General features: G+C 36.5%; 1 protein-coding gene across 4 annotated transcripts in view; it reads left to right on the top strand.

Annotated features, from left to right (window-relative positions):
• The window catches only part of nompB (intraflagellar transport protein 88-like protein nompB), a 226,029-nt gene that overhangs the window by 118,607 nt on the left and 90,054 nt on the right, over positions 1-17,368 (top strand). For all 4 annotated transcript variants that reach the window (XM_090383716.1, XM_090383697.1, XM_090383706.1 and 1 more), the window contains exon 17: positions 10,968-11,084. In XM_090383716.1, coding sequence (XP_090239842.1) covers positions 10,968-11,084 — 117 coding nt within the window. The remainder of the gene's footprint in view (positions 1-10,967; positions 11,085-17,368) is intronic.

The raw sequence follows: 17,368 nt of genomic DNA, 5'->3' as shown, positions 1-17,368 counted from the left end.
GAAGTTTCACTGTATTTGTAAATGTACATTTGAATGTTATTATTGCAATGTGTAGCAGTTCCTACCATATATTTTGCTTTGCCACTCTCAATCCAAAATAATAATTTAATTTAAATATTCTAAGAAAGAAAAATGTGCGTATTTGTCTTTTGTTTGTTTGGTTTTGTGTTTCATCTTTTAAGGGCACAAAAGGTGATATATATTGTTGTACATGTAAATCATAAGGCTATTAAGATTTACTTAACAAGTGTGGTTCAGTGTTTAGAAGAAAAGTTGTGAGTTATGATTAAATTTGAAAATATTTGCAATTCTGCCCAGACACAATAGGGGGCTTATATGAAAAGAGCCTTGTTAGTTGACTTAGCCCTGGAGAAACTGTGCAAGGCTCATGGGGCAGAATTTTTCTTAGCATGGTCTATGCTTAACATAGACCATGCTAAGAAAAATAGAGAATATTTTTACAGGAATGGAATACACTTAAATAGAAGGAATGCAAGAATATTTGCTGATGCTATTGAGGCAGCATTAGCTGGGTCAGAAAACTGCTAGCTCAGGTTGTTGCCCAGATTAACAGCAGCCACAGGTAGAGGTGTAAGTGATTCTTGCACTGCGTCTATTGGAACATGCAGCAGGCTGGAAAGTGAGGTTTTGGAGATCACAAGGGCTGCTAGGGTGATCATGAGACATGAAAGTACATGGGTTGTGTTAAGGTTACTAAAAGCAAAAACTGGTGCATGTATACTCGCATGTAAAGTAATGCTAGGAGCATAGCAAATAAATTTAATGAATTTGAAGTACTGTTTAAGTCATCAAATGTTTACATTGTAGGGATATCAGATATGATGCCACTGAGACATAAGGGATGCAGAATTTGAATATGGTGGGTACAGAAAGGACATACAGGAGGGAGTTATTCCCTTGTTTAATAAACACATAGAAACTGAGGAATTACACTCAATCAACATTGCTGGCCAGTGCAATGCTGAGTCAGTTTGGTGTAACATAAGTACTGAGAAAAAAAATGACAGTAGAAGTGCGTTATAGTCTAATGAGTATAACAAACACTATATCGACAAATATAGACTAATAGAGGGACCAGTAAATCAGAGTGTCAAATAATTAAAGGATTTTAATTTTCCAAATATTGACTGGAACTTATGGATTGGTACAGAGTACCCAAACTTTTCTGGATTTATTGGATGGCTGTTTTCTTCAACAGCATCTTAGAGAGCAACAAGCAAAAGCAGTAATCTTGATCTGATTATCTTCAGTGACTCTTCGTGCATTAGGAATCTCCAGGCAGAAAAGCCACTAGTTCTGGTGATCATAATGCATTGATGCATGATCTATTTAAAGATATAACTACTGCCAAAGGTAATGGGGAAGGGATTTTCTTTTTGTAAAGATGATTACAGTGGTCTGAGACAGTTTTGAAATTCTATTCATTGCAACCAACTAACGATATTACCAATTTCAAATGATAAAGGGGAAGCATTTAGAATGATCACAGAAGCTACTAGTAAGTTTTTTATTACCAACTAAGAGACATTGTTCATGGCTTAGACCTAAATGGATTTTTTTTTTTTTTTTGTAGTTGTTGGCGCATAGGCTTCAGTGGCCATAATGCACCTTCCAAGGTTTTTGCAGTACTTTGATCCAAGCCCGAGGCGGGAATCGAACCCGCGACCTTTGGGTTGCCAGGCAGGCACTTTACCCACCTAGCTAGCCCGGTCAGCACCTAAATGGATGTCATATGAAATGGTAAAATTTGTGGCAAAGAGAAAAATGCACGTGATGCATATAACTTATAAGGGAACACAACAGTAAATATAAAGTAGTCTGCACTAAAGTCGTGAAGGAAGTTAGTAAAGCAGATTACAAGACACTTTTAGCAAAGAATGCAAAGAATCTCTTTACTTATGTTAACACTAAAAGGAAAGGGAGGATTCGAGTTAGTCCACTAGATATGAGTCATATAACTATTGATGATCCTGTTCAGGTTACTGACAAACAACAGATATTTTGCATCAACATACACACGAGTAATCTTTTAGGGATGGGAATGCCAGAAGTATATCAAATTCCATTAGAGAGCTTAATAATTTTTTGTGATGACTGAGACAAAAATAGAGATTCTCCTCCACTTTCCTTTTTCTCTGGTTTCTTATTGTTGAAGCTAAAAGTAAATAATTCTCCTGGGGCAGAGATGGTATCTGTCTATTTATATTTAGAGGGGCAACAAAAGAGATAAGCAAACCTTTAACTATAATAATGAGAGCATCATTGGATTAAGGGAAGTCCCTATGCACTGGAGATGTGAAAATGTTTCTGCAATTCACAAATTGGGAGATCAAAAGAAGTGAGTAATTAGAGACCTGTAAGCCTGACTTCTCTTCCAGGGAAACTAATGGACTTGCTGATTAATGAAGTAATGCAGGACCATCTAGACAGGAATGCAATTATATGGGAATCACAGTATGGATTGGTTAAGGTAAGATCTTTTCTGAAAAATCTGATTGGCTGCATGGTGTAGTAACAAAGGATGCAAAAATAATTTTTACATTATATACCTAAATATCTGAAAGGCTTTTGATACTTTTTTTCATGAATGACTGCTGTATAAACTGGAGCAGGTGTATTAGGAGCAAATTGCTCACAGAGTGATTATTAGTGCTATTCTTGGACTAATTTTATTAGTGGTGTGGCTCAGTTTTCAATGCTGGTTCCCTTATTGAATTCAATATTTATTAGCAATATTGAAGAAGGCATATCAAGTGTAATGATTAGCAGCAGGTTGGTTAATGACAGAAATTAGGCTGACTGGCTGAGAGATAGAAATTTAAGTTTAACATTGATAAATACAAGGTACTACATGTAGATAGCAGTAATCCCAGAATAACATACCAACATTGTGTGCTACACTCAAGTGTTGTAGAGAATGAAGAAGACCTGGAGGTAAGTGTACAGTAAGATATGAAGTTCTCTGAGCAGTACAGACTGGATACTAGGACTGCCATGGGGTTTTGTCAATGATATACTCATATTTGCCAGCAGGAATAAGGAGGTAATTATTACTGCAAGTCTAAGACTTCTTTACTTATGTAAAAAGTAGAAGGAAAGGGTTGAATTACATTGGTCAACTAGGTATGAATGAATTAACTATTGATGATCCTGCTGAGGTTGCCAATAGGCTGAATGGTTATTTTCTGTCTCTGATCAAACACAGGGAATTTCTTAGGGATGGTGATGGCATAAGTGAGTCCTGGTGGGGAGCTGAAAGATTTTGTGATAACTGAGAGGAAAGTAGAGGAGAAATTGTTGAAGCTAAATGTAAAAAACTACTTGTGATGAATGGTATTTATCGGTTATAGTAGTAGTAGTAGTGGCATGTGATGCAAGAAAGCAAGTGTATGAGCTTATGCAGCATCAGCAAAAAAAAAAAAAAAAAAATCACACCATTCCCTCCAAATGCCTGTCCAGTTCCTCCTTAAATTTATTTAACCTATTAACTTCCACAACGACAGATGGAAGTTTGTTCCAGCCATTAACCACCTGCTGGCTAAAGGCAAATTTCCGCACATCTATTCTACCTCTGTCTTTTCTTAATTTGAATTTATGCCCCCTTAGGTTTGTAATCTGAACAAGTGGAAGGATCCCATCAGAATTCAGCGTGCTCAACCCATTCAAGGCCTTATACACCTCAATCAGATCACTGCGCAGGTGCCTAGTCTCCAGCCACTGCAATTTGCAGAACTTAAGCCTCTCTTGGTAAGAGGCTTAAGTTATATTAAAGGAAGCAGCAAAAGAGATAATCAAACATTTAGAAATGATCATAAGAGCTTCTCTGGATTTGGGGGGTGTCCCTTTGGACTGGAGATGTGCAAATGTATCCCCAATTCACAAAGGGAATGAAAGGGAGATGAATAATTACAGACTTGTTAGCTTGGCTTCTGTTCAAGGGAAAATAATTCAGGACCAGCTTGACAGGAATTCTGTTATACTGCAATCACATGGATATAAGTGATGATCTTGTCTCACCAATCTAATTGTTACTATGACACAGTAACAAAGGAACTAGATGTAAAAAATAATTTTGACATAGTGTACTTGGATTTCAGAATGGTATTTGATACTGTTACACATAAAAGACTGCTATAAAAATTGGAAAAAGACTTCTATACAAAAACAGTGGTTTATTGGGAGAAGACAGAGAATTACTATCAATTGGCAATGCTCTCCTTGGACTAATGTTATTAGTGAAGTCCCCAGGGTTCAATGCTGGTCCCATTGTTGTTTTATATATTTATTAATGATATTGATGAAGGCATATTAAGCTTAATGTCTAAGTTTGTAGATGATACAAAGGTTGGCTGGGTAGTTCATCACAGTAATCTGGGGGAGGTATGCTATTACAACAAGGGTCTAGACAAATTAGGCAGATGGGCTGAGAAGTGGCAATTTAAGTTTAATATTGACAAATGCAAGGTGCTTCATATTGGCAGCAGCAGTTGTTTCTGATGTGCTGCAAAGGACCATAAAATAACATCATGTTCAGCTAAAAAAACCTGCATTAACTGCCAAGGAGAGCACACTGCATACTCACAAGCATGCCAGAGATGGAAGGAAGAAAAAGAAATACAGAGGTTTAAAGCAGAACTGAACATAGCGTACCAGGAGGCAAGAAAGGCGATGAAACCAGTAAACACCAACAAACCTTCATATGCTCAGCAGGTAGCATGGAGATGTTCTATCAGAACTCAAACTGAAATGACTGTCCCAAGTCTACTCCAATTGCACACTACTTACTAAGCTTGCAAAAACCCCCACAGAAGAACTAATCAGCTGGCACTCCATATTTCTACCTCCTAATGCTCCTCTGATTACAAAACAAAGCAGCAGTGAAAGAAAAAAAACTTGAAATATCATGCGAAACACAAGAAAACATGGTCATCAAGGTGAAGGAGTACCAGACTATTCAGTCTTGGAACTCTTTGCAGAGGAAGAAATGGACACAGGACAGCATCAATACTTCCTCAAAAAAGATAAATCCAAGATTGAGAGAAATAAGCCTTCAGCAATTCAGAAGCTGCAACATCTACGACAATTCCTACAGTGGAATTGTTCTGGATTCTGGTGAAATACAGGTGACATCAAGGCACTCCTGCAAAAGCATGAACAAGCATGCTTTTGCTTACAGGATAATTATTTTAAAGGCTATTGATGGCCCACCATGCATAATATTACTATTACAGTACACCCTCGCTATTCGCAGTATCTGTATTCGCGGTCGCTGATTTAACATAAAATGAAACCTAAACAAATGTGAATTTTAAAGCGCCATGAACATTTTCTGCCATAAAAAAACATGGGTGTGGCTAAAATTATCTTTCCCGGTCAAAACAGCGCTCAGTGGGTGGGGGGAGAGGGGTGACAAAATCGCGAGCGTGGATGTTTCTTGCTAATCCTTGTTCGGTATGTGTTATGCGCTTGCCATGGAAGGTTTCGTCGTTTGTTTTTAATTTATATGCTTTTAAAATTGAATAAATTTATCAATTTATAAATTGATATGCTTACAAAATTGATAAATATACCATTTTACAGTGTAAAACAGACTTTTTCGAGTGTGTTAACGGAAGGAAGTGACTTTATTTGGACAAGTTCTTTCTAACCCGTACAAAAATATGGCTACGAATAACAAGGGAAATGTGAATGTGAAATTATCAAAGAAGGTGATGACATTGGTGAATAAAATTGAGTTATTAGACAAAATTTCTAATAGTGAAAGTGTCTTTTCAGTGGCAAAACGTTATAAAATCAATGAGTCAACAGTATGATCAATCAAGAAATCAGAAGAAAAAATCTGCCATAGTGTCCGTGAAAACGCGCTAATTGCTTTAAAAATTTGCTCTGTAACTCGTGATGTTAAATTAGAAAAAATGGAAAAGCTTTAAATCTGTGGATAGAAGACCGAACTCAAAATAAAATACCGTTAAGTTCACTCATTATTCGTGAAAAGGCAAAAGTCCTTTATCAACACTTTAGCGAAACTGGTGATAGCGCTGGCGGGATAAGTTTTTTAGCTAGCAAAGGCGCTAGTTTGAAAGATTTGTTTGAAATTTCTAATAAATATTACATTTAATATTAAACTGTTTCTTATTTTCATTTCGATGCCATATGCTTGAATTTCACTATGTATTGTCTATGTACATAGTCATATTATGAAAGTACCTATAATACATACATAGACAAAATTTTAGACTAGTTTTTCTTATTTCATAGTTTCCTTCCTAAAAAGAGAGAACTTTATGTCCATCTCTTTTTGATATGGAAAATGTGTATGACACAGCTTGGAGATTTGGTATTTTAAAAGATCCTTATAATCTTGGTCTAATAGGTCACCTTCCCGTTTTTATTAAAAACTTTTTATCCCATTTTTTTTTTTTTTTTCAATTTTGTGTGGTATCCACCCTCTCTCAGTCTTTTTTTGTCAAGAGGAGGGCGTACCACAAAGAGATGTATTAAGTGTTATGTTCTTTTTCATTAAAGTAAACTCCATTAACAACTTCCTCCAAAAGAAGTTGTTAATGGAGAGTAAGGAGTGTACTCTATGACAATGACTTCAGCATATTTTCACAGTTATGCAACATGAGGATGTGGTCACAAAGGAACTGGATGCAAAAAATAATTTTGATATCATATACTTGGATTTCAGGAAAGCTTTTGATACTGTTGCACATGGAAGACTGCTGTACAAATAGGAGTGGTATGGCATTAAGGGCAAGTTACTGCAATGGATAAAGGGATGGTTGAGTGGGAGATGGCAGAGAGTGGTAATAAATGGACATTGCTCTACGTGGACTAATGTTATTAGCGGAGTCCCCTAGGGTTTGGTGCTGGGCCCATTTTTGTTTTGTATATTTATCAATGATATCAGTGAAGGTATATCAGGCTTAATGTCCAAGTTTGTAGATGATACAAAGGTCAGCAGGGTTGTTAATGACAGTAAAGACAGTATGCTACTGCAACAGGATCTAGAAAAGTTAGGCAGATGGGCTGAGAAGTGGCAACTGAAGTTTAACATTGACAAATGCAAAGTACGCCATATATATGGGTAGCAGTAACCCAAGAAAAACATACCAACTGTGTGGTGCTACACTCAGAGAGGTGGAGAATGGGGGTAATTGTGCAGTCAGATATGAAGCTCTCTGAGCAGTGCAGATGGGCTGCCAGAGCAGTGCATGGAGTTTTGTCAATGATATATATAGGAATTTTGCTAGCAGAGACAAGGAGGTGGTTATCCCTTTGTATAAGGCAATGGTCAGGCCACACCTTGAGTACTGTATACACATCTGGAGGCCTCATTTTAGGAAGGATGTAGAGTTGCTACAATGAGTACAAAGATGGGCAACAAGATTGGTGAGAGAAACAAAGGGGTGTGCTTACGAAGAAAGGCTTAAGTTCTGAAAGTTTCAGCATCTGGAGACTAGGCACCTGTGAGGTGATCTGATTGAGGTGTATAAGATCTTGAATGGTTTGAGCAGGCTCAATGCTGACAGAATACTTCTGCTTGCTGAGATTAAGAACCTGAGGGGACATAGTTTCAAATTGAGGAAAGACAGTTGTAGAGTAGATGTGTGGAAGTTTGCCTTTAGCCAGCGGGTAGTTGATTGCTGGAGACTTCCATCTGTTGTTGTGGATGTTGATAGCTTAAATAAATTTAAGGCTGAACTAGACAAACATTTGGAGTGACCTTCTTTTTGGTGATACTGTATAAGCTTGCTTTCTTGCTTTTTTTTTTTTTTTTTTTTTTGGGTGCATCGGCTTCTGTGGCCATAATGTACCTACCAAAGTTTTTGCACTTTACTCTGATCCAAGCCCGAGGCGGTATTCGAACCCGCAACCTTTGGGTTGCCAGGCAGGCACTTTACCCACCCGGCTAGCCCGGTCGGCTGCTTTCTTTCATCATATGCCTCAACTAATGCTAATGAGGATTATTGAGAGAAAACTGCAACAAGCTGTTGATCGTCTTAACTCCTGGGCAATGGCCAATGGTTTCAGTTCTCACCAGAGAAGACCATTTGCATCCATTTTTGTCACAAGCCTTCACTGAGAACCAGAATTACAACTTGGACAAAGTAACATTCCAGTAGTAACGGAAACAAAATTCTTGGAGCTCATATTTGAAAAATACATATTTGTCAGTTATGCACAAAGTGCATGAGGGCTGAACATTCTCAGTGCTCCCTCTTCTACTTCTTGGATGCAGACTGATGCATTTTATTCCAGCTGTACCTTGTGCGATCAAAATTAGATTATGGGTCTCAAGTATATGCATCTACCAGAAATAGTGTCCTTTGGTGGCTTGAAACCATTCACGATCAGGCCATTCATTTTGCTACTAGTGCATTCAGAAGATTTCCTGCCCAAAGTCTATGTGTGGAAGTGAATGAACCATCCTTTTTGCATTGATGAGAACAGTTGTCTCTACATTATGCTCTTAAGCTGAAATCCCTGCCAGACCTTCCCACATGGACATCCGTTTTTGAGCCATGATGGGAAATCTTTATAACACTTGTCAGGCTGCCAGCTATCCATTCAGTATCCATGTCCAAGAGCTACTCAGAGCTTAATATTATGGTAGATGAGGTTGCCCAATCGCCAAAGCAACACCTTCCAGAGAAGTTGCATGCTCAAATACCAGCATGTGACTTTTCCCTTAAGAAAAACACACTGAGCTGAACATTCTGATTTCTTGCCAGTTTACACAGATCGCTCGAAGTCAGAAAAGTGTGAGAGCTGCTGCTGTCTTTTCAGATATTACATCTGAGTGGATTCTCCCTGAATTTAGCATATATACTGCAGAGATTCACACCTAAGAGTGTTAAGCAACCAATAATTTAGATTTTGTGAGAAAAGACTTGGCAGATTGTAGGTGAAAATGGACACTATTAAAATTGAAACTGAGTTTAGTTCTATAACTCAGTCAATTTAAAGAAAACCAGTTGTCAACATGAAAAAAGTTTTTAATATATTTTTTAAAAATAATCACCTTGAGCAGCTACACACTTGTGAGATCACTTGTACAGCTAATGGAAAATTTTTTTTTAAACACATTTGAAAACTGACCACCGCTAATTCCTTTGTCATGCTGAAGGACATGTCCTCTACACATCCTTCTGCATGGATTTGATTTTGTTGAACAAGTTGCAATTTTAGGGGAAATTAACTGGGGGGGGGATGGAGGGCCTACAATCCTCTACTTTCCAAACACTCCTTGATGAAAAGGCCACATTTTGTTTGCAAAACTCACATCATTGTTCACAAAAACTCATCTAATAAATGCCTCTCACACTGTTAAATCTTGTAATATCAAGATTCACAAAATCTGCATGTGCTAGAATTTTAGGATACCAGTGTATTAGGATACCTAGTTCCTTGGGATGTGCTACGGTGTTATGCTCTGTTGAAGTGAAACAGCATGGGCAATGCTGTTTCAACGATCAGTAAAATGGTCTATTCATGAAAGTACTCTTCATTAGGAGGCACAACTGTAATGGATGTTAATTGTCTCCCACTTTATGGAGGAGCTGTCAGGCACCCTGTTATCCTGAACTTCTTAACTAGTGAAGATAACCCAGATAGTAATATTGGTGTGGTTCTGCCAGTGTATAAAACTTTAGTTAAGCAACTGTTATAGCATAATCAGCAGACTTGATCAAGCAAAGACAATATGGTGATTAACAGAAAATGAATGACCAGCACATACCTTTTAAAATAATCTGTACTTGCCACTGATATCAATCACTTTATGCAATGGCACTTCCTTGTAGTGATGTTTATAACTAAATAAAATTTTATTTCCATAAGAAATCACTTAACTTTTAGTGTATTATTACAAAAACCACACCTCTGCAAAAGGTAGTAGTCCTATAATTAATTTTTAATTTTTTTGTCTGACTTTTGAAATATTGTGGATACTCTTCTATATATAGACACATGAAATTCGGATATATAGGGGGTCTTCATTATCTAAGGATAATTGGTTCCAGAAAATTCCACTTAAAATGGGGACCAAATTTTTGTAATGTATAAATGTACTTGTTTTTACATAGTATAAACAAGTACATTTTTTGTACATAGTGAAAAATGGATGAAGGAACCGAAAAATGAAAAAATTATTTTATTAGACATTTTTTATTATAATATGTTGCACAATGTAAGGTTAAGTAAAGTTTATTGAAGTTTCACTATTTTTCAGTTGTACGAAATAAAGAATGAATCCAGAGTTGTTAAGTGTTTTTTTTTTTTTTTTTTGCCTTATTTTTTTCAAATAAAATTGTCATAGCATTTAGTTATGCTTTAACTTCATGCTTAACTTTTGTTGCACGATCATAAAGAAGATCGTTCTTTCAAAAAATATTCAAGTGCTTGGTCAGTTTTCTCAAGGGAAAAAGCTTTAATTTTCAAATACTCGTAACTGTGGGGACTTGGATAATGAATACTCGGATACCGGGGACACCCTGTACATAATAATATTTTTATTTAGTTAAAAAATTACATTTCTTTCATTACTGATATTAAATAGTCTTGTTTCTTTTTTTTTTTCTCTCCTCACAAGCATCTTATCTAGTGGGGTATGATCTATAAAAACCAATCAGCAGACTCGATCAAGCAAAGACAATATGGTGATTAACAGAAAATGAATAACCAGTACATACTTTTTAAAATAATCTGTACTTGTAAAATACTCAGATACCAGGGACACTCTGTACATAATAATATTTTTATTTAGTTAAAAAATTACATTTCTTTCATTACTGATATTAAATAGTCTTTTTTTTTTTTTTTTTTTTTTTTTTTTTTTTTTTACTCACAAGCATCTTATCTAGTAAGGTATGATCTATAAAAACCAATACAATTATAAACAGTAATATATTTGGAGTAACAAATATATTTTTAATTTTTAGCTCTAGTAAATAAAGGAAATTGTTGCTTGATTCTAAACGATCTTGAGAAAGCAAGAGAATTTTATAAAGAGGCATTAGCAAATGAAGCCAGTTGTGTGGAAGCTTTGTACAACCTAGGTAAGAGAAATCATTTTATAAATATAATCTCTGATCTAAATGGCCTAATATAATTAATGTTTATACAGCCATATATTTATTGTAAAAAAGTTGGAGGGAGAGAGAGGGAGAATGAAAATTCTGTTGCTGTGCTGTATCCAGCTATATGAAACTTTTTATTTCTTTGTGAATATCATTAGCAATTTTCCTTTTTGAAAATTTATGCAGTTAATAATAATGAACAAAAACAAAACCATTTCTTGTAAATCCATTGTTTAATATATATATACACTTGCCAACCTTTAGGTGGCAAATAGTGAATTTTTCAAAGGTGAAACTTAAACAGTGTCCATGCTGCAATAAAAAAACACAGAAATGTTATAAGATGCTAAAGTAGGATGCACTTGGCACTGCATACATGTAGTCAGTATTAGTAAAATAATAGGAGGAGTTTACCTCAATATAGTGCATAGAACACTTCCGTATGATACCCTCCAGAAATTTCTGGAGGGTATCATACGGAAGTGTTCTACGCACTATATTGAGGTAAACTCCTCTTATTATTTTACTAATATTATTATCAACGTAGAACATATTGAGTAGTACAGCTCTGATTCATACTTGTAGTCAGTATGTAATGCAACCGTAACATGATTAGTAATGTTGTATATGCCTTAGATGCAGTAAAAGGAAATGAAAGATTCTGCTTTGCTGATAAAACTTTTACCAAAACAATGGTAACAACTTGGCTACACTTTGAGAGTACAGTATTGCCCTTTAAAAAACTTCAGAATAACTTCAAAATGGCTTTTGCAAAATGATAAGAAAATTCAAATAAATGGGTGCATTGTTTGTATTTTCTGGCAGAGGATGCTGCTTAGTTGCAAAACCCGTTGTTGTATCAATGGTACTGTATGAAATGTACACTCATCCACTAGTACCCCCAAAGCAGTGTTGCAATTGGAATATTCTTTGAGCTACAGGCTTTGATCTCTCCTACAATTCGTTTTCTTAAAAAAAATTGTGCTGCACCAGCTAACCCCAAGTGATTCACAAAAGTGCCCTGAGTTTTGCTCTATAGGTTCTGACTAGGTTGGAGTAATTATCTGACCATCTTATGGACTGATGAGGGTAATTTTTGATTAAAAAAAAATGGTGGTGTGAATAGTTATTGGACATGGGGAATATCACCTCATGTTATCAACAGAGTTCCCCTTCAGTGCATACATTACTGTTTCCTGTACGTTCACAGGGTACTTTATAATTGGGCCATTCTTCTCTAAGGAGATTCAGATGTGCTCCTGAAACATGTACCATTATATGTGAATGTTACTGTGATTGCTAACACATACTGTTCCTATCCATAAGAGAGAGAGAGAGAGAGAGAGAGAGAGAGAGCATGCTTGGACATCAGTCTTTTTATTTAGAGTGCAGCTTTGCCACACATTAATTGGCCTCTAAACAGTTGCTCTGGGTCATATTGAGCCGACCGGGCTAGCCGGGTGGGTAAAGTGCCTGCCTGGCAACCCAAAGGTCGCGGGTTCGATTCCCGCCTCGGGCTTGGATCAAAGTACTGCAAAAACCTTGGGAGGTGCATTATGGCCACAGAAGCCTATGCGCCAACAACTACCAAAAAAAAAAAAAAAAAATTCTGGGTCATATTTGATGTAACTACATCATTTCCTAGAATTTTTCAAAAGCTTGGTCACTGTGCTCTCTAGAATCTAGAGGTTAAGGTGGCCAAGTATTGGCAAAATTCTGAGAAATTGTTACCAGTGGACATCAACTTTGATTCAGCTGAAACAACTTCATACCATCAGACTACCATCAAACTTCATGGTTCAGATTTTACTCTGACAGGAAGTACATTCCTGGCAATATTTACACTTAAACATGTTTATTGGAATGAAACATTGTGCAGCAAGATTTGCCACTGCAGTAGCACCTTCTTCAATTGTTCTAGAATTCATGAACAACACCACTTCAGATGCCATTTTGCATTGGTGACCATTGATGTTGGGCTTATTCATAGCCACCCCACCATAGAACCCAAGGTTGTGCAGCTCCCTACAGATGGTTGATATACAGACAACCCCTGTGCTTCTACAAGTACTGTGCTTCTACAGGGTTCGACACGGTACTTCTACAACATGGTTTCACTCTAACACAATTGATAAATTGAGGCAATCCTCACACTACACAGTACTTATATAACACAGTTAGAGAATTTTGGCAAACCTTGGAAAGCACGGTATTTTTGAGCATTTATGCAGAGAAAACCCTACTATTATTACGTTGGATGCAATTTTTCAACATTTCCATTTGTTTTTTCTGAATCCCCACTGTTGACTCACTAGTCACTAGCAAAAAAAATTATTGGGAAATCCCTATATTTTATTTTGTTCAGAAATTCCTGTGTTAGGTTCTGTGCTGCTGAACTCGTGCATGTTTGAGACCACAAAAAAAAAAAAAAAAAAAAATATATGACTTCGAAGCATTACTAAACTTTGTTCTTAAGAACTGTATTAGAATAATTTCTTTGTTGTGAATTTAATTCCAGCTCTAAATTATGCCTAAGTAACTTAGGCATAATTTGGGTAACTGCTGATTTATTAAAAGAATGATTTCTAAATTGTTTTGTGCCAGCTGTGGAAAACTATTTAAAGTGGAAAAATCTAGTAAAAGTTTTATTACTATTGGATAATGCTCCAGGCCATCCAAAAGATTTGTCATCAAAAATATTGAAGTCTGTTCCTACCACCTAATACAACTTTTTTAATTCAGCCATTAAATCAAGGCATATCTTCCGTTAAAACTCAACATCAGAAAATTTACAATGGATTTTGGAAAAATTGATTCCAAATCTATTGAAGTGATGGATGCATGGAAACATTTCTCGATTATGGACTGTATCAGAATTATAATTTTATCGCTCAAAAAAATAAACCCATCAACATTAAAACCATGTTGGAAAAATGTATTGCCAGAGTCAGTTCATTAAGGAAATATGGTCAAACCAGCAGAAAATGGAATCAGTGCGATAGTAGGTATTGCTAAGTCGGTAGGAGGGGGAAGGTTTGATGATATGATTACTGAAGATGTTCAAGAATTACTGGTAAAAAAGAGGCTAGCAAAGCGGGTTTGGTGGAAATGGCATCGGGGGTAAACCAAATCAATTCAGAGGATGATAGTGTAGTTTAAAATTCTGAAGTTACAAATTTTACACTAAAAAGCATACAGGAAGGCATAAACTTAGCCGAGCAATTAGAATCTTATTTTCTGAATGCAGAGCCTTCGACTGAGAGGAACACAAATTTCAAAAGGGAGCTTCAAAAATGCTTAGCTCCATATCATGCAATTTACAAAGATCTATCAAGCAAAAGCAAACAAACCCAGATTACTGATTTTTTAAAGAAAGCAGAAGATACACGAAATCTAGATGCTGCAGAAAAAGTTCAGAAGATGAAGATGTTCTCGTTTGATTGTGCTTAGCAACAGTGAAAAGGCAGAAAATTAAATGAATGTACATTATCTGACATATATGTATCACAGTTAGTAAGACATTTGTTCAGTTATTACTATTTTTAATAAAAATTAAGTTTCCGATAGTTATAAAATGATGTATTTTTGTTAGCTTTTGGAATGTAACCCCTTCCCCCATTTTGTACTGGTTCTTAGTCCCGTATAACACAGTTTTGCACTACATGAGATTTTATTGGAACCTACCTACCGTGTTATATGGGGAGTTACCTGTGCTGACAGATGTTTCTGTGGCATTTTGAACATGTTCTGTGATGTTTTCCACAGATGACATGCATGAGCTATCCTCTTAATGTGTTTGTTAAACACATTCTGTGAGTTTGTGAGATCCAGACCATTTATTCTTTAAGGTATCACCACTTATGGTCTTCTGTTGTTGATTAACATTCACCACAGTGGATTATAATAGATTCGGATGACTTTCAGTTGCACATTACAGAAAGGTAACTGATGTGGTATATAACCATAATCTCATATTGGAAGTCAAAGTTCCAGTCCATGGCCCATATTGGTTTATAGCATTCTGCTGCAAATGCAAATCCACAATATTTATATTGGTATTCCTCACTCTAAATTTATGCACAGGGGACTTCTGCCACAGTACATAATGTTCGTGGAGTGGTGTCTGAATATTACCGTATTTCCCCATGTATAAGACGCACCTTTTTTCGAAAAATTTGGGGTCTAAAAACTGGGTGCGTCTTATACAGTGGTTGTAGATTTTTTTACTTGCATTTCCCGCTTTTTCACGCTTGTTGTCTTTGCGCTCATTGTTTCGCACTTGTTACCAGTATATTAGGTTACGTTTTGCCACGTTCTGCCCAGAAATGGCTCAGAAAAGATTTTCGTACAGTGCTGAATTCAAGTTATGAGAAGTTGTATGAATTTTATGATGAATAAAGCTTGAGTTCAATAACTTTATGTAATACATTTTCTTTCAAATTTCGGGCCTCAAAATTAAGTTGCATCTTATACATGGGGAAATACGGTATGTACTGTGAATTCCTGAAGGGGATGATTTTATTCATCCCCGTCAGGACTTAATACCTCTTCAGCCTATCTCTTCCAAGGTATGTAGTTGCCAAGCTTTGCGTTATGTACCTAAGCCATTATTCATAAGGACAGCTCTGATACCATCAGACTGGCTCCACCAAATTAGTTTGTGTTACCCATCTGGTTGCCCTCCTTTAAACTATCTCTTGAAGTTCAAGTTTTTTTTTTTTTTTTAGATGAAATGTCCAGATCTTATTACTGTATCCCAAGTACAGTCTTAGCATGGTCTTATAAGGAGGAATAATGACATCCTGTTTTCTACTCGCCAAGTCTTATAAATTATTAATAGAATACCATGTTACCCACCTGTCTCTCTCTTTATACTGCACAACAAACTTAACAGGAGAAACTGCTTCTACAGGGATGTAATACAATTAAACAAAAAGGGTGCCAGGATATGGGCCTAACACTGCCTCGATAGCATCAGCAAATATTGCTGATGCTATCGAGGCAAGTGTTAGGTGAGTTGGAAAACTGCTAGCTTGGACAGATTTGCAGACTAAAAGGTTAACAGTAGAAGCAGGCAGAGGTGAAAGTGATTTGTGCACTGCTTCTATTGAATGAGCAGTGGCCTGGAGAGTGGGGGTGCTGGGGGTTTCAGGCACTGTTGGGAGTCATCATGAAACAAATAAATACATGCGCTGTGTTAGGGTAACTAAGAATAAGAATAGGTGCATATATACTTGCATGTACACCAGTGCTAGGAGTATAGTAAAATAAATTTGAAGTGCTGGTGAAGACATCAAAGGCAGATATTTTTGAGATATCTGAGACATGGTGTCACACAGATATATGAAGTGCAGAATTGGAATTTGGGGCGTACAATGTGTACAGAAAGGATAGCCAGGACAGGAAGGGAGAAGGGGTTATGCTGTTAATTAAGAAACTCATAAAATCTAAGGAAGCACATCCAATTGATGTTGGTGGACAATGCCATGTTGAGTCTGTTTGGTGACATAAGCACTGGGAAAGGAAAAATAAGAGTAAGTGTGTGTTATAGGCCTAATGAATCTGATGAGTATAATGAGCATTTGTGCAGAGAAATAGAGTGGGCCAGTAAATCAGAATGTTTTATAATGGGGGATTTTAACTTCCCAGATATTGACTGGAACTTGTGGGTTGGTTACTCACACACTAGCAAGACTTTTGTGGATTTATTGGATGATTGTTTTCTGCAGCAGCATGTTCTAGGTGCACCCGAAGAGAGTAATATGATCTGGTTATCACCAGTAATTATTCATGCATTAAGAATTTGCAGATAAAGGAACCACTAGGTGGCAGTGATCACAGTGTACTGATGTGGGATTTACTTAAAGATATAAACATATGGAGTAAAGGGAAGGTTTTTGCTTCCGTAAAGGTGACTACAGGGCTCTCAGACAGTTTTTAAATTCTATACAGTGGGACCAAGTGATGATGTTACCAACAGCAAATTCTAAATGGGAAGCATTCAAGGAATTAATTGTGGAAGCTACTAGGCTTTCCATACCGATTAAGAAATACTGTTCAAGGTTTAGACCTAAATGGATGTCAGATGAACTAATGAGACTCATGGCAGAGAAGAAAAATGCATGGGATGCATATAAATTATCAATCAACATGGAAGCCTATGGTAGATATCAGCTAGTCTGAAATCAAGTCATAAAGGAGATTAGGCAAGCAAAGGCAAATTACAAGATATCTTTGTCAAAGTATGCTAAGAAAAATAACAA

Source organism: Mastigoproctus giganteus, chromosome 1, assembly GCF_048544385.1.
Source record: "Mastigoproctus giganteus isolate SK-2022 chromosome 1, ASM4854438v1, whole genome shotgun sequence".
Classification (NCBI taxonomy): Eukaryota; Metazoa; Arthropoda; class Arachnida; order Uropygi; family Thelyphonidae; genus Mastigoproctus; species Mastigoproctus giganteus.
Note: the sequence above shows the minus strand (reverse complement) of the source record. Positions and strands in the feature narration are given on the sequence as shown.